The 26,570-nt window shown below is 37.5% G+C and overlaps 2 protein-coding genes across 2 annotated transcripts; both read left to right on the top strand.

Annotated features, from left to right (window-relative positions):
- Nucleotides 1–5,775: 5,775 nt before the first annotated feature.
- On the top strand, nt 5,776–10,185 carry LOC139454896 (glutamate receptor-like). Its single transcript, XM_071236507.1, has 9 exons — nt 5,776–5,928; nt 6,070–6,204; nt 6,366–6,554; nt 6,921–7,027; nt 7,291–7,375; nt 7,471–7,795; nt 8,662–8,879; nt 9,148–9,413; nt 9,984–10,185. The coding sequence occupies exons 1-9, from the start codon at nt 5,776–5,778 to the stop codon at nt 10,183–10,185; spliced, it is 1,680 nt and encodes a 559-aa protein (XP_071092608.1).
- A 9,388-nt stretch (nt 10,186–19,573) lies between these two features.
- LOC139455483 (glutamate receptor-like) lies at nt 19,574–25,407 on the top strand. The gene is made up of 9 exons (XM_071237035.1): nt 19,574–19,726; nt 19,872–20,006; nt 20,161–20,349; nt 20,693–20,799; nt 21,005–21,089; nt 21,183–21,507; nt 23,403–23,620; nt 23,898–24,163; nt 25,200–25,407. The coding sequence occupies exons 1-9, from the start codon at nt 19,574–19,576 to the stop codon at nt 25,405–25,407; spliced, it is 1,686 nt and encodes a 561-aa protein (XP_071093136.1).
- Nucleotides 25,408–26,570: the final 1,163 nt, after the last annotated feature.

Below are 26,570 nucleotides of genomic sequence, written 5' to 3'. Positions count from 1 at the left end.
ATCCCAGAGGTGTTCGATTTGGATGAAATCTGGAGAACACGACGGCCAGGGCAAGCCGTTGATGTTGGCATTATGAAGGTAGTCTACCGTGACACGAGCTATGTACAGTGGAGCTCCCTCTGGCGGTCAATGACTGAAAGAAGTTGAAGAATTTGATTCAAGTAGCAATTTGCTGTTAAATTTCCCTGAACCACAAGCAAGTCAGATCCACAGCATGACACTACCGCCACCGAATTTGTCGAATTCACGTACACAATGTGGGGCAAATCGCTCATTTCGACGTCGATAAACACGTTGTCTTCCATCTCGCCGGTGAAGAAGAAATCGCGATTCATCGCTAAACCACACTCGTCTCCAGTTTCTCAAATTCCAAGGCTGTAAGGTATGGCACCAACGCAAGCGTCGCTGTCGTTGGATCTGTTGCAAAACAGGGACGATAACTGGTCTTCTGGGTTGGATTCCAGCCTCGCGAAGATGGTTCCTGACAGTCTGGTCCGAAATCCTCTCAAACCAGGGATGCGTCCAGCAGTCTCCGTAGCTGTGGCATTGCGATGACGTAGTCGGAACGGTCGAATGTAGCGATCCTGTGCAGGGGTGGTAACTCTTCGTCGGCCGGTTCTCGGGCGATCTGCAGTGGAATTGAACTGTGTGTAACGGTCACAAAGGCGGCAAATGGTGCTGTGGTGGACCTTGAAGTGGCGTGCAACAGAAGATTGCGATTCCCCTCTTTGGATACGTCTTATGGCGATGTTCCGATCGGCAACACTGAGTCTCGACATTTTCGAACTTGAACATTTCGAAAATGTTGACAATTTAATGACAAATTATTGGCTTATGCTTGCCTTTTTATATCCACTACCACGAGTTACGAATGCCATAACTTGCACGTGCCTTTTGCTTTACTGTTTTCCTTCATGATATTTTTTAACAATTGTGAAAACAATGCCGTTTAAGACATTACAAATCGACAATGGCTGCGTTTTGATGCACCGTTTGTCGAATATCCACCATATACCACCAACATTTTCCAGTAACATATGCAATGAACTAAACTACATACTACTTGTGCGTTTCTTTTTTTGAATAGTGTATATATTGAATTTGTATATAATTAATCTGTAACATTGTAACGCGTGACTCGCCAATACACCACCCCCTCTCTATGTCTGTCTGTCTGTCTGTCTGTCTGTCTGTCTCTCTCTCTCACGACCAGGTGCTATAAGCGTACGCATAGACAACAAAGGCACACTTTTGAACCGAGTGCAGCCGCTCATCCATCGTCATGTATATCATGAAGTAATTAGGGTATTGTCACCAAAGCTTCTCTCCCGTCTGTTAGGGAGACTACATTGTTGCCGATTACACAAGCTTTGCTTTGATTTGTTAATCGAGACGAGGCAGCAAAGTACGTGAAGGGTGTAAGAATATATTAATGCCTCACCCTTTGTGGTACTTGAAATGATGCAATGCAATTATCAGTCACACGAAATGAAAACCGGAGTCACTCCAGTGGTTTAAGTAGGACAATCACAATCACAATATTCACAATGACGAACACATGTAATAGTAGAAATCACATGTATATTGATGTTAGTTTATTTGCTTATTTTAAAACATTACCTTGATATTTCCAATAAATGACGGCGTCATGAGAGTCGCACTTAACAGACAGGCGATAGTCAAGTTATATCAGACCTCTGAACAAAGTTAACATATGCTCCCGATAGATCCTAGGTGTTATTGTCTTATCAGTGGCATATTTGGCGAATTATAACTATCTGATCTGAACATGTCGATCATTAACGTAACTTTTGGTAATTCAATGGATTTATTTTGATAAGAAATTATATTATTAATAATATGAATACAATTATAAAGAGTACTTCCTGACTAGTGAATGTTTTAATATAAAGAACCAATATAAAGATGATGACCCAGATATAATACTAGATTATCCAACATACTCCAAAATCCTCTTTATCGCACTTAATTATATAATAATAGTTTCACTTCTGCTATTTTTGACTGGAATAGGTTGCATGATAAATGTCGTTGTAAGAAAGCGTTCACAAATTTTCGAAATATCAAAAACTCCGGCTAAGAGTGATGTGCATAGATTATTTTAATCATTTTATAATAGATTTAATCAAATTGTTTTTTATAAATTAAGACTGGTCTGTAGCGATTAAAACTTTACACAAGTATTACAGATTTATCATACTTGGAGTAGTAGTAACCATAAGGAAGACAGTTTTCAATGTTAAAGTTTGAGTTATTGTGGTATTAGATCAACATTCTATTTTTATGTCAGGAGCTTTAATATCAAAACTGTGTTGTGCTGGGTGCTGGGTCTATGGCGTACACTCTCCGCCCGAGAACACCCCGAAGATGCTCCATCGTGGACATATCAGGGGACCTCGCGGGCTAGGAGATAATCGGTGACGAACTGTGCACGATGGGTCAGGCATCGTCATCTTGTTGTTCAAAATTTCTGCCGATGATTCTAGCTAATGGAACAACGACAGGATGCAATACTTCTTCAACATATCGCTGGCCAGTCAAATGTCCATTCACAATAACCAAATCAGTTTGTCTGTCATGGGTGAAACCGCCACACACCATGACACTTCCGCACCAATACCGAGCATGGTACAGAAGTGTTGCCCTTGCATACTGCTTGCCGCTACGTCGCCAGCAACGGTTTCTGCCATCTGTGAACCGTAGGCAAAATCCTTCATTCGTCTGTAATCATGGTGTAACGCCATTGGCGCACAGCCCGTCCCTCGTGTTGACAAGCCCACCTCAATCTTTGCCGCTTTTGGTAAGCTGTTTGGGTCACCCCCTTCACGGGGCGCATTGCTTTCAGTCGGGCTGCATAGAGCCGGATTTTAGTGGTAGATGTTGAAATACGCCTTCCTGTTATTGTACAGAATTCTCAAGTGAACCCCGGAGCAGATTTAAATCTGTAAGTTAGTGAAATTAATGTAATGAGACGATATTGCCTAGATGTTGTCATTTTAGGCCTGCCACGCCCATGTCTCATTGAAACTCCGCCCGTATGACCTCACTTGTCCCACAGTCGACAAATTACACTTTTTGATTTGCCAAATATTCGGGCAACTTTGGATACAACATGGCGACAATAATAGAAGGAACGTAGTGCTCAAGTTATCTCCACATCACATGTGTTAAACAGACAAATAATGCACCTATTACAAATGCTATCCAGCAATAATAAGTAAAAGTGTATCCAAATCAAATAAATGTAATATTATTAACAGAACGCCATGCGAACACATTGTTATTATTACTCGTGCCACGGATGATATACATAAAGCTGTAGTCTCAGACTCGTTAGCCTATAACTTCACCAGAACAAATTGCAATGTAGATTCAGCCTTACCTACACACAATGAGGGTAGGTTTTATGTGCATCATACACGTACCTGTGATCATGGGTTCGTATCCCGGTTCGCCCCGATTATGTTTCTAAGTCTGTCATTTTACCATACCTCTGCTCCTTAGTTTCACCACATTTGGTAATCATTAGGACCAGCATTAATATGGGCTTTCCTCAAACATTAGTTCCTCTCTCAGGAAGACGTGGATGTACAGAGACTCATTCCACTGACAAGACCGGGTCGTCTGTGCCATTTTCCTTGAATAAATGCAGGTTCGTTGAACATTGAATGACCACCACGATTACTTTCCAGTCATTTTCCAGAAATAATCATCTTAAAATATTGATGTTTATAACATAAGAGCATCTATCTGCATTCAGTATGATTCTTTATAAGGAATCACCTTTTGTTTCGTTTTTGAAATATTTGATCCTGCGATGGTAAAGCTTCGAACGTCGGTGGTATAGTAGAATATGTATGTAGTTCTTTTGATCCTAAAACATAGTATTTGCCTCTGAACGGTTCCATACTGTATGATACCATTCTAATGACATGGTATTTGCTAAAACTGATTTATCTATTTGATGGTTACAATTCAATAACCTATCCACGGGGCCAGATAAACAAAGACCTTTGACCATCATATGATAAAATATTTAACCTCATTATTGGTGACGCATGTCATGATATTAATCGTTTGGTTTTATTCATTTCGAATATTTAAAATATGTCTGCAGTTAAAAACACCTGTTATTTATCGATTGATCTGTGTGGATTGTGGCGTCACATGAATCTGTGTAAACATACAATTTACACTGCAAATCTGTGTCGTTTTCTGATCTATGCATTACACACTCAGTAACGATAGAACAAGGAATGTTTTCTATTTTATGCAAGAGATTCTGGAAATAGTTTGGCATCCATTTAAAGATAACTGAAACACACATACACAACGTCATATATGGGTATTCGATCAAAACTACTTTGATGCATATCACCAGAAGTCCTGTAGTTCGTTTCATTAAGATATTTGAAATAGTTTCAGTTACTATGGTGAACAACACTAACCTTAGGGAATACAGTATGCATACTCTTTCATTGCCATTTCTTTTTAATTGACCCATCTCTCAATTGCCTTTGTGTTTCTGGATGTGTCAAGTTTCTGCTTGTTAACGTGTTTTCATTATATCTTGCTGTGTAAATCGAGTAACAGACTCACCAGATTATACTAGCCTTTCGCTGATTTCGCCTTTTCAAAAACACCACACTGATGAAGTATTGAACGCACGAGCCAGCTCGCCACGAATGCACAATTTGCTGACTTCTCTCTCAGTTCGATGAGATGTGGCTTACCAGGGTATTCATATTTACCTAGCCATCCATGTACATAAAACATACAACTTAAATGATAATAGCATCTAATTAACCCAACTTTTCCTTCATTTCCTTTAGTACGTCCACAGTTGGACGATGGTATAGGGGTTACAGTTAAATGGTATATAAACGTCCAGAGCCATGGACGTTGCACGCATGTACATATATGTAGTTGGTCATTTGGTGCTTTTCGTCGGTTCGTCCTGCACTCGTTTCGTGAACATGACAGGTTTGTAGAAAATCAATTTCAAAATAATTTGTATATTGTCACTAATATTATAGTGCATTAGTTTGGCGCATTGTGACTGTACATGAATCGCAAAACGGTGGTATGGGGATTACTGTAAAATGATTTTATGATACCCAAGATTAATGAAGTTAACGACAATGTAGTCAATATTTTACTCATCTTGATCTGAAGATACATTAAAATAGTCATAATAGACTGGTGACGTAGATCACAGTAGCAACTTTTAATACAGATATGACTACCCTTGTGACATTCATCCTAAATACATTCACCATGCTATTGCTGGGAGAATGATGAAAGCGGCGCAATATCCAACTCACTCATCCATTTAAACTAGATGTATATATCGTTATTGAATTTTCCAAGGTACAAATGCACATGATGTTTTTCATCTTAAAATTTATTACACAGCACCTTCCCGAATAATTCTTGGAAAAAATGAAGTACATCACCTATTAAGCAAGATGTCTCTTCATCCGGGTTCATCTTTGATTTTTGTTAGTCATTCATATATGGGTAAGTGAATCTTCCTTTACTTCTTCAAATTCAAGAAATGTATTTGCCAGGCATACTAACCATCGTTGAATCTATGGTGTGTGATTATGTATTTTGACGTCCACAATCAAGGGCACATTTGCCTACTCGACATGTTATAGTGTTCCTGTTATCATTTCACGTTTTCATTTCTAAACAGGAAGAAACATATATGACACTATTGAGGACTGGACTACACATCATGGCGTGACTGCAATGTTCTTCCATGTGCATGCCTTTGAACAGAGTCTGACTGACGTTGTTGAGAAAACTCTCCAGAAGAACAAACTCAACATTTATCGCAAATTGTTCAACTTTGTTGTCCTTTGTGACGGTATCAACAACTGCTTGCCACGCATCACAAATATAGTACGTTTTACAAATATAATAAACCTATTTCAGATATTCGTTTGGTAGAAATACTGGTTTCTCCTTTTAGTTCAATTGGCTTATCACAACGTGCAAACGCTAACATGATGTTTATTAATGATTTTTTTCTGTCTGCTGAAGTCTTCGAGAAAAGACAAGGAAAGCGGACGAGGAACACTGCTACGTCATTTTTCGAAATGGTTATTTCTGAATGTGGACCCGCCATTATCAACAGAAGTATATGCTGATCTGGACAACATAGCAATAGCAGTCAAGGTAATCAGCAACAATATATATCCGTTGAGACGTTAAAATCAACTGACACCCAACATGTACAAAATGATTGAAACCATTGTCAGTATTGACTGAGTATGATTATTACACTGATATTGAATATTATTGTATCTCCTAAAGTGGTTTGTTTCAATCGTTTTTAGGAAAAGAACATATCTGGTCGCACAGATGTGAAAATCAGCACTCTCTTGTGGCAGTCCAACGGCCGGAAATGGTGGCAAATTGGTGACTTAACAAATAATGAGGGCACATACCCAGCCTTCATTTCTCCTCTCTTCCCCAATATGGCTTACATGTTGAACGGAAGAAAACTGAAAATTGGCATCTTGGAGGTGAATAACTAAAGCCACATGCAGATATTCGAAACGCTTTTTGATCATTTATATCACATAATAGAGTAAGGACAAAGCTATATTTGACAGTCGGGATGATATTTTTCAAATGAATTTGAAACCATCTTTCTAAAGGAACCAACACGATATAAATAACATAAACAACAAATTCACTATATTCTAACATTGTACATATTTCAATTGAAGACTTAGGTTTCAGTAAAACTGATTTACATGATACATTTCAAGTGAAAGAGAAACGCTCACCGAAGCCATAAATAACATCTCTCATGCATTTCCTAAACATAAACATAGGGAATTAATATTAGAGGATAATGTTTCTCATGATAAAACATGTTTCTGCAGTGGGATAATTTTTGCAAGAAATCAGAATGTTCAACAAATGGCTCCATTGTGTACAGTCATATCTGCAAGGATTTATTCGACAGCCTTGCCGAATATCTTAATTTTACGTACGTATTACAATAAACCCATTACCGCCATTACTATTATTTTTACTATTGTTTCTACCATTGGTCATTTTATAATACAAACATAAGGGCAATTGCCTAGCTACGCAAATCAAATGTGTTATTTAAAATATACTAGTATCACATGTAATGATATTAATATAGTTGCCTGACCCTGTCGTGTCAACTGACATTCTTGATGAATGTTTTAAAAAAATGATGTACCTAATAGTATCCATGACCAAGATGTTTCACTTTCACTTCAGATATGAACTGATCGAACCACCTGACAAGTCCTGGGGTGAATTGTCAGAATCGTGGAGCGGTCTTCTTGGCATGGTAGCACGAAATGTAAGGAGAGAATATATATTGAGTCGAACTGTTTGCAAACCTAGGTCCATTGGAACAAAACACATTAAGCCAGTTCCATCTTGTCTTTTTTTCAGGAAATCGACCTTTCTGGCATACCTTATGGAATCACCCTGAATAGAACCAAGGACTTTGCATTTCCTTCTATCCTGTACCTATCAGAATGTGAAGTAGTCCATAAGAAACTGTCAAATAATGATAACCACTGGATGTTGTTGGTGTCTGTTTTTAAATGGGAAGTGTATGTATGCGGACTGTTGACGATGGCATGGTGCATAGGACTCTATACATTGCTGGAACGATACAGTGTTGGAGAGCATATCAAGGCCGGGGAGATAACTAGATGTCCATCATCAACATCAGACAGTGTCATGACGGCGGTTCTTGTGCCGCTATACCAAGGTACGCAGCTGTCATTCAAATTCAGGACAACATTGTCTGTCAACGTTGGTCCAACGAGTTTATATTATCGTTGGTCTAACGTTGTTAAATTTATCACTCCTTAATGCCTCTCCAGTAGTCTTGTATATGGTCCACAATCAATCGATTAAGATAGTATTGGGTAAACAAAACTGCTGAAATTATACTTCACAAAAAAAGTTAAACAACTGGATAATTTTATATTTCTATGCACCCTTTCTCACTAAAATTGTCCAATTCCAATGAACGAAGTATTTAAGTGTTCATCCCAAAGAGCTGTTTGTATGTGTCCAACATTTCAGAACTAGAACATCAACAGTTTTAAAGGGTTACATGTATCTAAACATGAAACCTTAAAACAAGACCCATAAGCTACGTGACTGGTATGCTTAATGTTAAAGACAGGTGATCAAATTGCATATGCTTCCGATGGAATGCAAAATATACTGTCTTTGCCTTGTGCTTGATGTTACTGTTTTATTCCAAACACACAGTGTTTCTGAAGTACAATAACTGTGATACAACGATCATGAAAGATGATGCAAACAACCTACTATATGTTATCAAGACTTTATTACTGTCAGCGCTGGAACGCCATTTGTAGTTTGTACAGTGACACTAATTCCCATTTATCTCTATGACGTTTTGAGCCTTAAAGAAGAGGCCGATTTTTTCCCATATGGGTACAAACAAACTACCATATGGTATTAACGCCTTGTAACGTAAACTACCCGTCATTTGTAGCGACATTGTTCAAAGGGATGTTATTTTGTTTTGACAAATTATCCATAGTAAGTTACTGAAATGTGAATGAATATTTTGAGTGGTATATTTAATTGCTTTCACAGGTTCGCTGCATCTTCCACAGACAACACCTGGCCGCATATTCTACGCAAGCTGGTGGTTGTTTTGCATCACCATTGTCGCAGTTTACACGGGTAATCTGGTTGCAATTGTATCGGTGGTAAAAGAAAATATACCCTTCAATACGATAGAAGAGCTTGCAGGAAATAATGACTTCAAAATTATCATTTATAAAGGATCACTTTATGAAGATATCTACAAGGTAAGTTGTATGGTTGTAACGTAACCTGTGTAATTACATTGTCTTTAAGCTTACTCCGGGTCCCCCGTGTCGTATTGTAGAGAAAATCACGCATTGAAGTTGGTCATAGATGGCAGCCTTTGTCTGCTGTATGTGATTAACAATCCCCCAAACATTTACCACTTAAATGACTTTTGTAATTCAAATTTCATGTCAGGAATGAGCTACTTACCCCAACATACCTCCATTAGCTAATTTCCAATAACTGTGTTTCTTGATTGCTTTTCAGTATTCTTTTGATAGTGTGAGTAAGAAAATCTGGTCAAAAGTGTTGGATACCCGATCTACAAATATCCAAAACTCTCTGGAAGAGGATCTCCACATTAAGATGCTCCTGCAGTCTAGCTACTACGCATACATAACCGGTTCAGCCGTAACTGATGGTATAGAAAAGACAGTTAATAACCTCCGAAGGATGAAATGCAGCATTGGTCCGAACTATCTAAGCCTGCCCTTTCCCATCAATTCACCTCTTGTGGAGTTATTTTCAGACAAGTAAGTACTAAAAACGCACAGGTTTCTTATTTAAATGACACTCTTAGACGACAGAAATTTATCCTATTAAGGGATATAGTCGTTTATGCAGTTCGTTTCAATTTGTACAATATATGTTCACTAGAGTGAATATAATCCCTTCTGAAAGAAAGATTAACATAATTTATTATTTTCTTAATAACACAATTAATTAATTGATATTGATTAATAAATAAAGTGCAAGTGATTCCGTGGTATTTGATCGGCTAACCAAGCAATTTATTTTACGCTTTTGTTTCCCCAAAACGCAAAAGAAATTAGGCCGCGTCAGCTAACGCACAAGTGTTTCCTGATTGGTTGATTGCATTGGGCGATGTCACTGATTTCGTAATTATTGTTTTCATTTGTTTGTGTTTATGATTAAATAAGTAGATTATGACGTTGATATTGCAGACACTCTTTGCATAAATTAGCTACGCGGAATACCACAGCATGCACACCGATATTTACGTTTATACCTCAATGAACGCAGCAATATGAAAGCCAAGTCTTAAGCAGTAGTACTACAAATACTACACCTTACTGTTCCAGACTCATTCGTCTGTATGATAACGGCATGCTGGAAGCCTGGACAAGAAAATGGTCCACCACAAAACGGGAGGAACATGTACACGCAATGACGAAGATTGACACGAGTAACTTGCGGAGTGCCTGGACAATGTGTGTATCAGGAATTACAGTAGCCTTTACTGTATTAGTAATCGAACGTTTCCTAAGATCCAAGATTGATTGACTATTCTATGAAAATGGACACATGAATGTTAAAGTCCGTTACAGTTACAATTGATGTCCTCTTCATTGCTTCCGTAAATCCAGTTAAAATATACTATTCAAAAGAAGTAAAATAACACCCGATTCTTTAATATCGCTACAGTTAATCTGTAATGTCATGCTATAGTATACACTTCTGTTATCCCATGACAGATTAACAGTAATATATAAGAGTCGAGTGTTCTTTAACTTCTTGAGGGTAGTATATAAGCCACAATATTATTAATCGAGCGTATCCTGAACCATCAATCAAACAATGATTGAACTTTTTCACAAAAGGGTCTTAATCGTCCAGTTATGGTAAAGGTTTCCTCTGTCAGTTTGTTGTGCCATTTCAGTTAAGAGGTATAAATAACATGTTTTGCACCATACCAGTCATTGTACTCCTCAAGACATACCCTTCTTAATACTTTAATACTTTCTACTCAATGTCCTACATCTTTTGAAATATAGGGAGGGAGTGTGTGAGAATGATTTGACTCAACTTTTATTAATATTCCAGCAATATCTCGGCGGGTCACATAAAAAATGGGCTTCACACGATGTTCTCATATGGGAAATACAACCGTGTTATTCTTCCCATTTAAATTGAAAGATTCATTTGTCGTACTACCTGTCTGCGATGGCCGTGACTTTATATTTAAAGTTAGATCAGTTTAACCGTAGTAATGACTTCTGGAAATAGTTGTGTTGCTCTTATTTACATGGGAGTTATTGTTCGTTGATTATTCTCTCTTTCGGCTGAATCACAGACAGTTAAAAGTATAATATACCTTAAACAGTGTCAGTAGTTAATGGTTCAACACTGAACACTGAAAACCATACATTTTTCAACAGCAAAGTCCCATAGCTTCCTGTATGACTTCAGTGTACAAAAATCGTGTTCTGAACATGAATAAATTACACATTGATACAATTCTAAGGCTTCGGTAAAGTGTTCATAAAGGTTTATTGTAGACATGTGGAAAATATTTCTCAATATTTGGCATCAGGGACCAAAATGATTACCGATTCCCTATTTTGGCTTGTGTCATATGTTCCCGTATTTTCCAGATGTAGAGGTGACTTTCCTTTTATGTGTTTGTGAGATAGTGTGAGTGACGGGTGCGACGGGTAGGACAGGACATTGGTTCCCGGGATCACCTAGTGTCATTACTGATTTTCAGTGATCCGTTCCTATAATATTCCCGCTTCGTTGCCTTTTATTCCCCATAAAATCTCTTTCGGGGGATAATGGAGATATTCTTTGGCATGGACGTTTCATCATTGTTATGAATATGGAACGAATTTTGTTGCTTTTATTCACTGCAAGGAATTTTCTCAAGCTCCAAACGTAAATTATTAAATTATGCATGAGTACAGGGATAAATCGATGAAACATTACGGTATGTCTGAAATTCATGTGAGTCCAAATAATGGCACAGGACTGGAATCAAAAACATTGAACATAAGGAGCTGACAAAACCTCAAGTCAATGGTAATGTACACACGTGCTTTGCAATGTTTGCATGTATTAGAGAACTTAACATGATATTTAGAAATGTTGACATTTGAATGACATTCTGTTTTATTTGCAATTCAGCAGCCTGGTTCTATAGTTGTCAATGGGTTGGTAATTGCAGATGTATTTACACGTATATTACATTTTCTATCAGGAAACATTCCGAACACCTCACTATCGTAAAATGGGATGTAATGTGGGAAATATAACATTATCATTCATGCCCTGAAATATGAATTGAATTGATGTGTTGTGATAATAAACATTGGAATATGCCAAACAAATTTGTTATACAGTTTGTTAGTTTACACAATATGTGGCTTTCACGTTGGACAAAAAACGGCCACATAACCGTTAAACTACAGTTTGGTCCCCAATTCATGAAGGTTCGTGCTGCAAGGAACAAGACAAAGTGAAAGTTATTCAATTCACTATCCAGAATAGTCTTTCTTTGTGGTTTATCACCACACTCAGCAGTATTCCATCGGTCTGATAAAGACAACCTAGAGATTGACATCATGAACATCGATCTACGCAATTGGGATACGATCAACCAAGTCACCCAATCCCGTTTGTCGACCCATATGACAAGCATGGATTGCTGAGACCATTTCCAACCTGGATCTTCACGGGGTTCCAGAATAGTGTATAATACTATTATCTGAAATATGAAATCAGTAGATTTTACGAATGCACCTCGTTTCCCAAGTCAGAGAGTCAGATGTTGTTTGTTTGTTGTTTAACGCCCCACTTAGCATTATTCCAGCTATATGACAGCGGGATGTGAATAATCGAGTCTGAACCATGCGATCCAGTGATCGACATCATGCGCATCGATCTACGCAAACGGGATACAATGACATGTATCAGCCGAGTCAGCTTGCCTGACCATCACAGGGTCTACTGCCTCTTACGAGGAGCACGGATGTTAATGTGTCGGCTTGATGTAATAATGTCAGTAAAGTATTCTTACAAAGGGCTAAAACATGGCAGTTCACTGCTGCAGCAAGACCATGAACCAGTGTGGTTCGGATCAATAATATTCATGTTGCTCATAAATGAATTTTTGATTGCGTCATGAAGATATGATATATTTGTCTTCACTCGATATGTGGCTGAAATAATGCCGATGCGACGTTTAATTTTAACTCACCCACTTGTACAGCGACTTTTGTTAGTATTTGCTGCCCAGTAACGCATATTTATCCTTATTTGAAAGTTTAACCTTTTGTGATGGAATGATGATATAGTTGTGGATATGATATGTTGTGTCCAACAAACAATCGGCGTTGCCTTCTAATCCTAAGCCCCCTCCGGACAGTACCCTTACACTGACCTCACACCATGCTGTGTAAAAGATCTACATTAAAAACTTGACCCACGTTGTCAGACAGAGATCCGCCCAGACGAAGTGCACGGCTAGTTGCGGCGTCTGTTTCGTCCGCCACATCACCAACAACTACATCGACGGAATCGCCAACCGACTATCTGCATGTGTGACAGAGACAGAGCGAGTCTCCGCACAATGGACATAGGCCCTTTATCCTGGAGTGCGTTCTGTCACTGGCTTACCATCATACCCTTGGACCATTATTCACACACCAACAATAAACATGTCTGCTATCGTCTTGAACTTCACCTCGGTTTTTGTCTTCCGATGTCATTTGATTTTCGATGCAAATCCCTATTTTGACTAGTAACATATGTTCCCGGTTTTTTTCAAATGAACAATTGACAGTCCTTTGCTTGTGTTTGTGTCGGGTGCCACCGGTGGTGCAGGATACGCTCACCTTTTCGCGAACACCTGGTACCATACCCATTTGATAGTGGTTCATAAAAACGCGCATATTTAATAGTCTGAATTGTACAACAGAATCTGCTTTTGGTAATTGGAAGGGTATTGTTTCTTTATTTATTAAGTGGTCGAAATGACTATTCTATTTTTATAAGGTTTTCTTTCCGCTGAAGTCTTTAGCAAGAAATATATACAGATATGTGACCTTCATTCAAACTAGTACAATGAAATCAGTAATCCAAATCTACATCGCACTTTATATGCTTACAAAAAGCATGCATCCTGACAACAAATTCACCATGATTCACTTCCAAAGACACTTGCCTCCAAATACGAGTACATATAGTTTAGACCATGCAACAATATATTTACTTATTTGAGATGTAAATCCCCATTGCACCTCACCTACTCAGTCACTCATCTCACTTCCTCTTGGCTTCTGGAATAGGCACGGACAACAAATACACGTTATACTATGGGGCACCCTATAGCCCATAAATATAATCAATAACAGTGTGTTTGCAAAACCTCGCATTTCTATGGCTACATTGTAAAACATCTCTTTACATCAATGAAGCATCAGATGCACGATGAGCATTATGTCAATACTAGCAGTGGCAATAAGCAAACATGAGCATTGAAAGGATCATCGATGGTATGACGTACGTGATAGGAATCTTGCGGTTCTCAATTTGGTCTGCGCGAGTGATACAAACAAGGCTGTTCAGGCATATGAAAGAACACATGTATGAAATGTGCGTGTTATAGTTAACTAACTAACTAATATAACTAAGAAGTATGAAGTAAACGGAAAAACGACGACACAGGGTTGGGCAAACAATGAAGGCTGATCCCGACCATTTTTATATCAATGACATGGGAGATATACAATCTCTAAGTTTGTTGAGGCATCGGTTGGCCACCAGTTGGAATCTCACCCGTCCGATGGAATAAAACCAAAGTCATAGTCCCTGGTCATAAGAAATATCTTCTAAAACAGAGTATATTGCAAGATTCCGACTTTATCATAAGCATGTGTTTATGAATAACAATCAAAAGTCATGATACCAGCTGTTTGCGAAAAGGTTAGCGTATCCTGCACCACCGGTTGAATCTATCACAAACACAGGCAAAGGAAAGTCAATTGTTCACCTGAAAAAACACGATAACATGTTACAACTCATAATAGGGAATAACATCGGACATTAAAAGAAAAGGGTGAAGTTTAAGACGACAGCAAATTTCAGAAAACTCTATTTTGGTTTTATTCGATTAAACATTGTTTGGTCTAGATTATGATCCACTATAGATCTGTGCCTATATACACCCATGAACATCTACCTGGTACAACAAACCATACTCATGCTGTGAAAATGGAGTTAGCAAATTTCAAGACAGTCTTTGAGTTATACTCGTAGATTTAACAGATGTTAATATCTTATGTGTCTTATATGGCTTTTTTATTATGCGTGCTTGTGAAAAATGTTTTTCAATTTAATTGGGATAAGGATAAGCTACAACAGATTGACAAAATATTTTATCTGACAGTATTTAAGAACTCCTTGACAAACCTGTAGACTGTGCATTGACATGTACTGACACAAGAATTGAATATATTGAAGATGCTCTTTGTCTGGCTGCATCCGATATGAAAATAAAAAATAGCAAAATTAGAAAAGATGTAAGAACGTAGTAAACCATGGATGTGAAAGGTTAAAAATTGGAACGATGCAGATCTATAAATAAATTTAGAAAATGTAAAGATAAAGATTCATTGGAACAATACAAAATCATTAGAAATAAATATAATGCTGCTTGTAAACAAAAACTCATTGACTATTATGAATAAAAACAAAACACTATCAACAACAGCATTAATGACTGGTTTCAGCTTAAAGGCTTAAACACAAAACACTTGGCACGGAATAACATTCAAATGAACGTATTATCCAACCATTTTAAGATTCTTTTCTCATTTGTTGATGCTGTTAATGATCATAATTCTACAAATAATAGACATGGCAAAATTCAATATAACCTAAATCAGGAACTCTCGGACGAGATTCTGGATTCACCAGTTACCAGGGAGGAATCCTCGACAGCACTCAAAACCCTAAGTGTAATACTAGTATATCACCTGGAATATATGATACCAAACATGGTTTATTTTCAATATTTAGCTGATCTGATTTTGACATATTTACAATTAGTATTCAATCTGATATTGAAACGACTGCCTCTGTGGTCTAGTGGTAGAAGCCGCCCGGTGAGTGGAAGGTCTGGGGTTCGATCCCCGTCATACCAAAATATGTTAAAAGATGGTAATTGTTATCAACCTGTATGGCGCTCGGAGTTGGTATACTGTGTCTCAGTGGGGTATTCATGTTAAACAGCGGCATGGTATCTCGGTGGACTAGCACTATAAATCGGCATTAGTCCGGACCAGCACGCACGCACGCACGCACGCACACGCGCACGCACACACACACAAGGGCATTTAAACAATACTAATAACGGTAGAGGTACCATGTTTCACTCTGCTAAGCACATTCAGTAAAACCCTCACTGCCATTATTAACAAAAGAATTGACTTCTGGGGTGATCCAATGAATAAAACTAATGAATCACAGGCAGGGTTTAGGCAAGGTTACACAACAATTGATATGACATGATAGTATTGGACAAATATACCTATAATGTAAAAGAGGGAAAATTATATGCATTATATGTAGACTTTGCAAAGGCGTTTGACTCTGTAGTTATAGGTTCTTTTAAATACTAATGGATATATAATCTATTAAGTAACAACTATGACATTCTTAAAGCATGTGTAAGGAATGAGCATGATTTTTCAGAAACCAGTTTATACAGACATCGAACTCGGAGTAAGACAAGGTTGTATACTGAGTCCCTTTTTATTTTCTTTCTTTCTAAATAAACTCAAAATGAAAATAACTGCACACATGGCGTACAATTACAGCCGGATATAGTTCATTTATTTCCTCTTGCAGATGATGTGTTAATTTCAAATACTATTGGTGGACTACAGTAACAAATTAAGGAACTGGAAAATTATTCCCAGGAGTGGAAATATGTAATATGTTATCATCATCAAATGTCCAGTTGTGACAGGGGTCACGGGTGGCCCAGTCGTCTAAGGCGCCGCAATTCGTTGTGTAAAGTTGTGTCCCTCGGTCACGCCAGAAACTATGATTGTTGGTTCGAATCCGAATCCACCTCGATTAATTTTCAAGGTTTGTCAGCACGATACAAATGTTCGTTTCACCAAAGTAGTAAACGTCTAAGTCCTGCATCACTTTGGGTTTTCCACCCACATTAAGCTAACACGCCGTGAGATAACTGAATACTGTTCAAGCGGAGCTAAAGGCAACTCACTCACTCACTTGTGACGAAGGCATAGATCTCGCCTTTTATTCTCAATACTGAAAGGCCACAGTCCCCTAGTACATGTATTACAATGTATAAACGGGGCAGCTGTACACACTATTCTGCACTGAAGGTGTGGGACTTCCCACCTCAAACATCTTTTTGCGGTTCTTTTTAAGGACTATATCTTAATTGGTTTCTTGTTTTAGGATAATATTTTTATTTTGTCTCCTGTTTGCATTTCACTTGCGCGGAAAGAGGTTAGGTAAACCATTATTGAAGACACGACATGGATACTTGTAATACTAAACCAGGAACAAGGTATGATTATGGATGCACGGACAACGACACAAATCACATATCCGCAACATTGCGACAATATTCCCACACTGCAAAAAATATGAAGTGTATGAACGCGATATGAAGTTAGATATATTTTATTAATGGCATGTACTTTTTAATATCGACGGACCAAAGCTCCATTTTAGAAAACATACTTCTGAAAATGGTTGTTGCTGGAAGTAGCAAATTAGATTGCACATACACAGAACTGTATATATCAGGGACAAATTCTGTATAGAACTGTTGTGAACGTATGGAATTCCCATACACAATCAAGTAGTAATGATACGGGGTGGCCCACATGCAAAGGCAAACCACAGCCAGATGAATTTTAACCTTTTCGCCTTACCAGTGATATCACGTTTCATATCATGCCAATGTATCCTTTATAAGTGCCCGGTAACGACGATTGCATTTCCAGTCATTTCACGAAATAATCCTCTCAAATGGTTAATATTTATAACATAAGCTTCACAAACAAACACACAAGAGCATGTATCTGCATTCAACACGCTCCTTCCTGTTTTTATAAGAAAACCCAATCATTTTGTTTCGTTTTTGAGTATTTAATCCTGCGAATTTCAGGGATGCTAAAGCTTCGAACGCTGGTATAGTAGACTATGTATGGTGTTCTTTTGTTCTAAAACATAGGATATGCCTTTGAACGGTTTCATACTGTATGCTACCATTCTAACAATATGGTATTAGAATGTATGTGGAATTTGCAATGAAAATGCAAATGAACTAACAACGCTCAGCGTATGAAGATGAACTGGATTATCTATTTGATAGTTATGTTGTCCTTAATGATAAATAAATATCCCTGGCAGTTGAAATAACAAGAGCTCCATAAAACATACAGCTATGACAAGCATATGATGAAATATTAAAATCTCATTACTGGTGTCGCCCGATGCGATATAATACATTTCAAATATTTAAAGAATATCTGCCATTTAAAACGTCTGTTATTAATCTATTAGTCTGCATTATGTGTGGATTTTTGCGATATGTACACATACGATGAAAAACTGGAAATCGATCACTCACCCACTTACGAGGAAACAAAGAATGCTTTCAAGAGATTCCAAACACTTCTTACATCTACTGAAACATAACTGAAACACCCATGGACAACGCTATATGACATTCCAACTACTTTGATATCACAAATAGTGCTGTAGTTCGACTATTAAGATATGTTTACGTCATTGTCATTTTGATACTTGTTTAATTGAACAGATACTTCTGCCTATCGCCATTATGCTGTGTCAATATTTGTAAAACGATTCTTATGACGAATGATGAAGTATTGAACGCACGCACCAGAACGCCACGAATGTACAATGTTCGCTGACGTCTCTCTCAGTTTGATGAGTTGAAGGTTACGGATGCATATTTTCCTTGCCATACATGAAAAAAAAAGATAGTATCGGGATTCCGCTTGAATGATATTCAAACGTCCAGAGCCATGGACGTTGTACGCATGAACATACATCTAATTGGTCAAGTGCTTCTTTTCGTCGGTCTGTCCTGTAGTCGTTTCGTGAACTTGACAGGTATGTAGAAAATCAACTTTATAATATCTTTTTATATTTTTACTCAAATTACTTTTATGCACTGTGTCTGCTTATAATGAACCTCAACTGGAACAGATACATAATGTACCTCTATATTCAGTACCTTTACATGCTTTATTAAATAGTCCCTCATGAGTTGTTTTTATGATACTCATGATTAATTTATTTGATTTAAATGTAGTGCACACTTTACTCGTTCGTGATACGTAGATGTTATACTCGAGGCTATGTCCATTCAGATTTGTGACAGAGAAACTATGTGATGTGTATCATTTATATGATTCTTGAGTTTATATTTATTGCTTCGTAGATTTTGTGTTTCCAGTTATGCCAATTCGAATGTGAATACCCTCAAGACTTTCACACTAAATACATTAATAGTGATTTCCTTTCTTCAAGGTACTAATGTTCATAGTGGTTTTAATATTAATATTTTTAACAGCTCCTTCCAGATTAACCCTGGGAAAATATGAACTACATCACCTATTATGCAAGATGTCTCTTCATCCGGGTTCATCTTTGGTTTTTGTTGGTCATTCATCTATGGGTAAGTGACGTCTTCGAATTCAAGACCGATAATATCATACAAACCATCGTTGAATCTTTGGTCTTTGAAAATAGTTTTGGTGTTCATTATCAACGAGCAAACTTACCTATTGTAATAGTAAAGTATTCCCAATTCTGAACAGGAACAGACATACATGACACTATTGAGGACTGGACTACACAGCATGGCGTGACTGCAATGTTCTTCGAAGTGAATACCTTTGAACAAAGTCTGGACAGCTTAATGGATAAATCTCTCCAGAAGAACAAACTCAACATTTATCGCAAATTGTTCAACTTTGTCGTCTTCTGTGGCGGTATCAACAACTGCTTGCCACGCATCACAAATATCGTACGTTTGCCAAATAAAATACACGTATTTGAGATATTCATTTTATATAAGTTCAATTGACTGTTTCTAAGTAAAGCTTGTCTTTCCATCCCAACGTACAAACGTAATCATGATGTTTATTAATCATTTGTTCTATCTGCTAAAGTCTTCCAAAAAAGACAAGGAATGCGGACAAGGAACACTGCTGCGTCATTTCTCGAAATGGTTATTCCTGAATGTGGACCCGCCAGTATTAACAGAAGTATATGCTGATCTGGACAACATAGCAATGGCAGTCAAGGTAATTAGCAACAAAACATATTCGTTAACACTTTTACATGGACTGACACTAAACGTATACAAAATTATTGAATACAGTAATGATTGAGTATTATATTTCATTGATATTGAAATTTAGTTGATTCCCTATAGGGGTTTGTTACATTCGTTTCTAGGAAAAGAACATATCTGGTCGGACAAATGTGAAAATCAGCACTCTGTTGTGGAAGCCGAACAGCCGGAAATGGTCGCAAATCGGTGACTTAACAAATAACGGGGACATATACCCCGCCTTCATTGCTCCCCTCTTCCCGAATACAGCATACATGTTGAATGGAAGAAAACTAAAAATTGGCGTCTTGGAGGTGAATAACTACAACCACAAGCAGATATATCATTTATGTCACATCATAGAGTTATGACAAAGCTATATTTGTTAGCAAGATCGGATGATATTCCCCAAAAAAGACTTAAAGCCATCTTTCTAAGGCAACCAATTCTGTCTAAATAGCATAAATAACTGATAAACTAAATTTGTATATTTTACATTTCAAATTAAGGGCTTAGGTTTCATTAAAACTGATTCCCATGAAAAACACCTCTTCAAGGAAAAGGGAAACGTTCATTGTAGCCATCAATAACTTCCCTCATGCATTTGGCTTGAGCATTGATATACCGAATTGATATTAGAATAATTCTCTCTTGCAGTGGGATCAATTTTGCACGAAATCAGCTTCTTCAACAAATGGCTCCATTGTGTACACTCATATCTGCAAGGATTTTTTCGACAGCCTTGCCGAATATCTCAATTTTACGTATGTATTATAATATACCCATCTCCACTATTTTTATCAGTATTATACTGTCTTCGTCATTTTACCATACAACCATAACAGCAATTCCTTTACTACGATGATGAAATGTGTTATTGATAAACAAAACTAGTATTACTTTTAATGATATGACCAAAAAGGTCCGTCCAATGTTTTACATGACCAAGATGTTTCACTTTGACTTCAGATATGAACTGATTGAACCACCTGATAAGTCCTGGGGTGAATTGTCAGAATCGTGGAGCGGTCTTCTTGGCATGGTAGCACGAAATGTAAGGAGAGAATATATTGAGTCGAACTATTTGCAAACGTAGATCTATTTGAAAATTACACATTAAGCCATTTCCATCTTGTCTTTTTTTCAGGAAATCGACCTTTCTGGTATACCTTATGGAATCACCCTGAAAAGAACCAAGGCCTTTACATTTCCTTATATCATGTACGAATACGAATGTGAGGTAGTCCATAAGAAAGTCTCAAATAATGATAACCATTGGATGTTGTTGGTGTCTGTTTTTAAATGGGAAGTGTATGTATGCGGACTGTTGACGATGGCATGGTGCATAGGACTCTATACATTGCTGGAACGATACAGTGTTGGAGAGCATATCATGGCCAGGGAGATTCCTGCACGTCCACCATCAACATCAGACAGTGTCATGACGGCGGTTCTTGTGCCGTTACGTCAAGGTACCCGACTATCATTTAAAATTTGGGACCACATTTTGTGTCAGCATTGAGCCAATGAGTCCATTTTGTCGTTGGTCTAACGTACGGAAATAATCATTTCGTTAATACTTCTTGAGGAGCTTGGAATGTGGTCAACATTTATTGATTAAGAAGATATTGGTCAAACATTAAGCTTCTGTATATTTCATGAACCCAAAGCTATCCATGGACGTCTACTACTACTGAAAGTTAAAATTCTAATTACCACAGTACGATGTTGGGTCAATAAGTAAAATCATAATATTCTTATTGAGAATAAGGTTTAAACCTCAAGCACATTATTTTGTTGTTTTATTCAAAAACATAGGTTTTGTTTAATATTTCAAATTCTATATGCTTGATTATCACCACAATTTGCAAAATGAAAAAAAAGCTACAGACTATAGGTCCTGTAACAAGGCATATTTTAAATTCAAATGATTTATCCCCAAACATACAGGATTGAGGCCAAATTTGGCCACACACAGGAGCCTATGCATTCATCGGATGCAGCGTGTCTTATCAACTCCATTTGTAAACTGAATATTACAGCAAAATACAGATAGATGAGTCCCTAGGGGAACATTTTTCTTCAAACATGATTCCTAAGTATTGATCACGGGATGATGTTCAGTTTTATCCGTCTCTGACTATCCGCGGCAGAAGTTTAAACTTGTAAATGTAAATATGATGAGCGGACACCATGGAACATTTTATGGTAATTACGTTAAGTCACAAATGGAATGATGTTTTCCAAAGTGTCATTTTGATGCCATATATGCCCCAATCATCTTCAAGTATAAAAACAAATCAAACACACATGAAGAAAGGTTGTCAATCGAGCATGTTGACGAATAACAGAACCCTTTTACTGATTCTGCCATCTTGGTAATTAAATACTTACACGAAAAACATATACACCATACAAATGAATGTCAATAATGTCTTTTGCAAGAGAAGAACATATATGTTATATTCTTTTTAATATCTATATTCTGAAAGGGTTTAGTTTTAGTTCTTTTATCATGCAAAGGTTTTTTAAACTTAGAAAGAAAGTCGGTTTAATTAATGTTTTCTTCAAAGTTCAACCACAATACCTAATAGTTATCAAACAGTAGAACAACGTTTGGTTTAAGCCAACACGTAATAGGATATTGGTTCTCTTGCACCATGGTATCACTCAAAACTTCTTTAAACACCACATCTTGAGCAAAATCTTAAGATTACATATCACTGTTCGAGACCGAGTGGTCTTATATTTGCTGATTTATGCTTCTTTAGTCATCCAATAGGTAGGGAAAGACAGCTCATCAGTGTAATCATGTAACCCAATTCCATCTAACCAAGCTACAGAGTAATCTTCTCAGTAATAGGTACTTAGGAAGGGTGCCGTATTTTAGCTTACACCATATGTACCATATTTATTAATATGAACAATTGACTTGCCGTTGTATGTGTTTGTGACGGAAGCAATAGATCGGGCTGGATATGCTCAACGTCTCGAGAACACCTGGTATCATGACTATTAGGTAGAGATATGTGATTATGGAAAGTATTTTTTCGCCTCAATTTTGTACAATGTCTATGATACTATTTTTGATAGCATTCGCTATAATCAGCCAAAGGAAATCAAATGTAAATTTTCTAAAGCAGTATATTTACTTCTCCACTGCATCAGTGAGTCTTTGGGACATAAATTTTTTTGCCTACATCGGCTGAATGTTTTAAAACACGGAAAATATATTACTAAAACAATTTTAAATAACACCCGATTCTTTTCCATGACTATAGTTCATCTAAAGTAAAACGAAAAAATCGGGGGTTCGTTAACCTCTTTTGTGCAGTGTATTTAACATTTTGAAACATTGCATCCACAGGTTCGCTGCATCTCCCACAGCCTACACCTGGCCGCATTTTTTACACAAGCTGGTGGTTGTTTTGCATCATCATTGTCGCAGTTTACACGGGTAATCTGGTTGCAACTATATCAGTGGTAAAAGAAAAAATACCCTTCAATTCGATGGAAGAGCTTGCAGGAAATGATGACTTCAAGATTATCACGACTAGAGGGTCATCTACTGAAGATACCTACAAGGTGAGAAGCACACTTGCTTTGTGAACAATGTAATTGTATTGTCTTTATGCTTCCTCCAGGTCCCTCTAGTCACATTGCAGAGAAAGGCACATATCGCAGTATGTCATGGATGGTAACGTTTTGCTGCTGAAGGTGATTAACCGTAAATAGTTACTACTACATTTTGTAAATGAAATTTGATGTCAGGAATGATATACTAACATACTAATGCCTCATATCCCAAACATACTTCTGTCAGCTAATTCCCAATAATTGTGTTTTCTAAACGCTTTTTCAGTATTCTAATGATAGTGTGAGTAAGAAAATTTGGTCAAAAGTGTTGCACACCCGATCTACAAACATCCGAAACTCTCTGGACGAGGATCTTCACATTAAGATGCTCCTGCAATCTGGCTACTATGCATACATAACCGGTTCAGCCAACGTTGACAGTATAGAAAACACACTTGATAACCTCCGAAGGATGAGATGTGGTACTGGTCCGAAATATCTGAGCCTACCCTTTCCTGTCAATTCACCTCTTGTGGAGTTATTTTCAGACAAGTAAGTACTAAACACGCACATGTTTCAGATGCAAATGACACTAATGCATTTATCTTTTCCAGTGATATATGCGTTGGTCCAGTTTGTTTCAATATGTACAATATGTGTTAATGTGAACATATGCCTGCCATAAGAGGCGACTATTCTTGTCATAAGAGGCAACTAACGGGATCGGGTGGTCAGGCTCGCTGACTTGGTTGAAGCATGCCATCGTATCCCAACTGCGTGGATCGATGCTCATGATGTCAATCATTGGGTTGTCTGGTCCAAACTCGATATATTTACAGAACGCCGTCAGGGCGGTCGGGTAGCCTGGTGGATAAAGCGTTCGCTCGTCACGCCGAAGACCCGGGTTCGATTCCCGATACGGGTACAATGTGTAAAGCCCATTTCTGGTGCCCCTCGCCATGATATTGCTGGAAATTTGCGTAAAAAAGCGGCGTTAAACCAGACTCACTCACTCACTACAGGCCGCCCTCGTATAGCTGGAATATTGCTGAATGCGACGTTAAACAACAATCGAACAAATAAAATAATGTGAACATAATCTCTTCTGAAAGAAATGATAACATAATGTTATCAATATAATAGCGAAGGGACGGTTATTGTTATTTGTTAATGAATACATTACAAGTGATTTCGTGGCATTTGATCGGATAACCAAGCAAAGTTTATGTGTTATGTTTCCATTAACGGAAAAGAAATTAGGCCAAGCCCACCGACTACTGTTTCCTAGAACTTGGCTGATAATTGAATGAGCATGACTTGTTGTATTATTCCGTTGAACGATGTCACTGATTTCGTAATTGTTTGTGTGTTTATGATAAAATAAGAAGGCTTTGTAGTTATTTTTGCTGACTTATATATTTATAAGAATTTACTTTAATATTTTATTACGTTTATGGACATATGAACGTAAAAACTGGTCTGCACAATGTGCGTTAATCCGCTACAAGGAATTTCATTGTGCACGCCAGTATTTAGGTTTATACCCCTTAATCAGTAGTTCTACAAATACTGCACCTGACTGTTCCAGACTCATTCGTCTGTATGATAACGGCATGCTGGAAGCCTGGGCAAGAAAATGGTCCACCACAAAACGGGAGGAACTTGTAAACGCAATGACGAAGGTTGACATGAGTAACTTGCGGAGTGCCTGGACAATGTGTGTATCAGGCGTTATAGTAGCATTTACTATATTAGGAATTGAACGTTTCCTAAACTACCGAATAAACAAAGATTGATTGGCTATTCTATGAACATGGACACACCTAAATAAGTTACCACGAGTTTACATATACAATGGATGGCCCCTTCATTGCTTCGGTATATACAGTGTAAATATACTACTCAAAAAGATCAAGAACACCAGATTCTTTCATATTATTACATGTAATCCGTCAACCATAGCAATATACAACTACCGGGTGTACTTTAACTTTTTTTGATTGTTTATCAGCCAAAATATCAGATTTAAGTTGAATGATTCCACTTCCTTTGTCGAATTGTCTTATGCTCTCGCGGTAGCCGTGCCTTTTAATGTTAAGCTAGGTCAATTTGACATAAGACATGACTTATTGAAATAGTTGTGTTGCGTTTATTGACATGGGAGTGCTGAAACTGATTATTCGCTAATTCCACTGCATCACAGATAGTGAAGAGTATAACCACACCTTAAACAGTGTCAGTTGTTAATGGTTTAACCCTTGTTAACATGTTTCCACAGCAAAATCCCGCAGCCCTCTGTATGATTTCAGTGTACCAAAGTTATGTATCTGAATATAAATAAAATGTTCTCATACCATTCAAAGCCTCAGTAAAATGATCATATAGGTTGATGGTAGACAGGTGGAGGACATTTCCAAATGTTAAGCATCATTGACCAAAATCATGTCCGATCCAATTCCATATTTTAAATTGTACCCTATGTTCAGGTGAACAGTTGACTTGCATTTGTGTGTGTGACGAATGCAACAGTTGGGCAGGATACGCTCACACTTTCGCGAACACTTGGTATCACCACTATTGGATAGTGATTCATTACCACATGTTCAAAATTTTGTCGGATCGTACAATCAACTTATTGGCAGGTACTACCGGAACAGCAGGACATGCCTACCCTTTTCACCTGGTGTCATCACTGACTTTTAGTGATCCATTCATATTCATTTTCACTGCTCTGACGCCTAAGGGCGTTGAGGTTTCAATAATAGGTTCCAACGGTTAATGACTAAATGATGCAAGAGTACAGGGGTAATTTATGTAATTTATTTTGAATAAATCGAGTGAACATTTCGTTATGTCAGAAATGTCCAAATAATATATAGGAACTAAAATCTACAATATTGGACAGAAACTATAGAGTTAGCGAGCAGAGATAGCTTCAAGTCAGTGTTAATGTGACCAT

Source organism: Haliotis cracherodii, unplaced genomic scaffold, assembly GCF_022045235.1.
Source record: "Haliotis cracherodii isolate W230 unplaced genomic scaffold, xgHalCrac1.p SCAF_11, whole genome shotgun sequence".
Classification (NCBI taxonomy): domain Eukaryota; kingdom Metazoa; phylum Mollusca; class Gastropoda; order Lepetellida; family Haliotidae; genus Haliotis; species Haliotis cracherodii.
The sequence above is the reverse complement of the archived record's forward strand: the minus strand, read 5'-3'. Positions and strand labels throughout refer to the sequence as shown.

Excerpts from the sequence above, each read along its gene's own strand:
- LOC139454896 (XM_071236507.1), top strand. The coding sequence starts at position 5,776 with ATGTTCTTCCATGTGCATGCCTTTGAACAGAGTCTGACTGACGTTGTT. Across the intron at positions 5,929-6,069 it reads TGCCACGCATCACAAATATA|TCTTCGAGAAAAGACAAGGA; the intron begins GTACGTTTTACA and ends TGTCTGCTGAAG. Across the intron at positions 6,555-6,920 it reads TGAAAATTGGCATCTTGGAG|TGGGATAATTTTTGCAAGAA; the intron begins GTGAATAACTAA and ends ATGTTTCTGCAG.
- LOC139455483 (XM_071237035.1), top strand. The coding sequence starts at position 19,574 with ATGTTCTTCGAAGTGAATACCTTTGAACAAAGTCTGGACAGCTTAATG. Across the intron at positions 20,350-20,692 it reads TAAAAATTGGCGTCTTGGAG|TGGGATCAATTTTGCACGAA; the intron begins GTGAATAACTAC and ends TCTCTCTTGCAG. Across the intron at positions 23,621-23,897 it reads CTACTGAAGATACCTACAAG|TATTCTAATGATAGTGTGAG; the intron begins GTGAGAAGCACA and ends ACGCTTTTTCAG.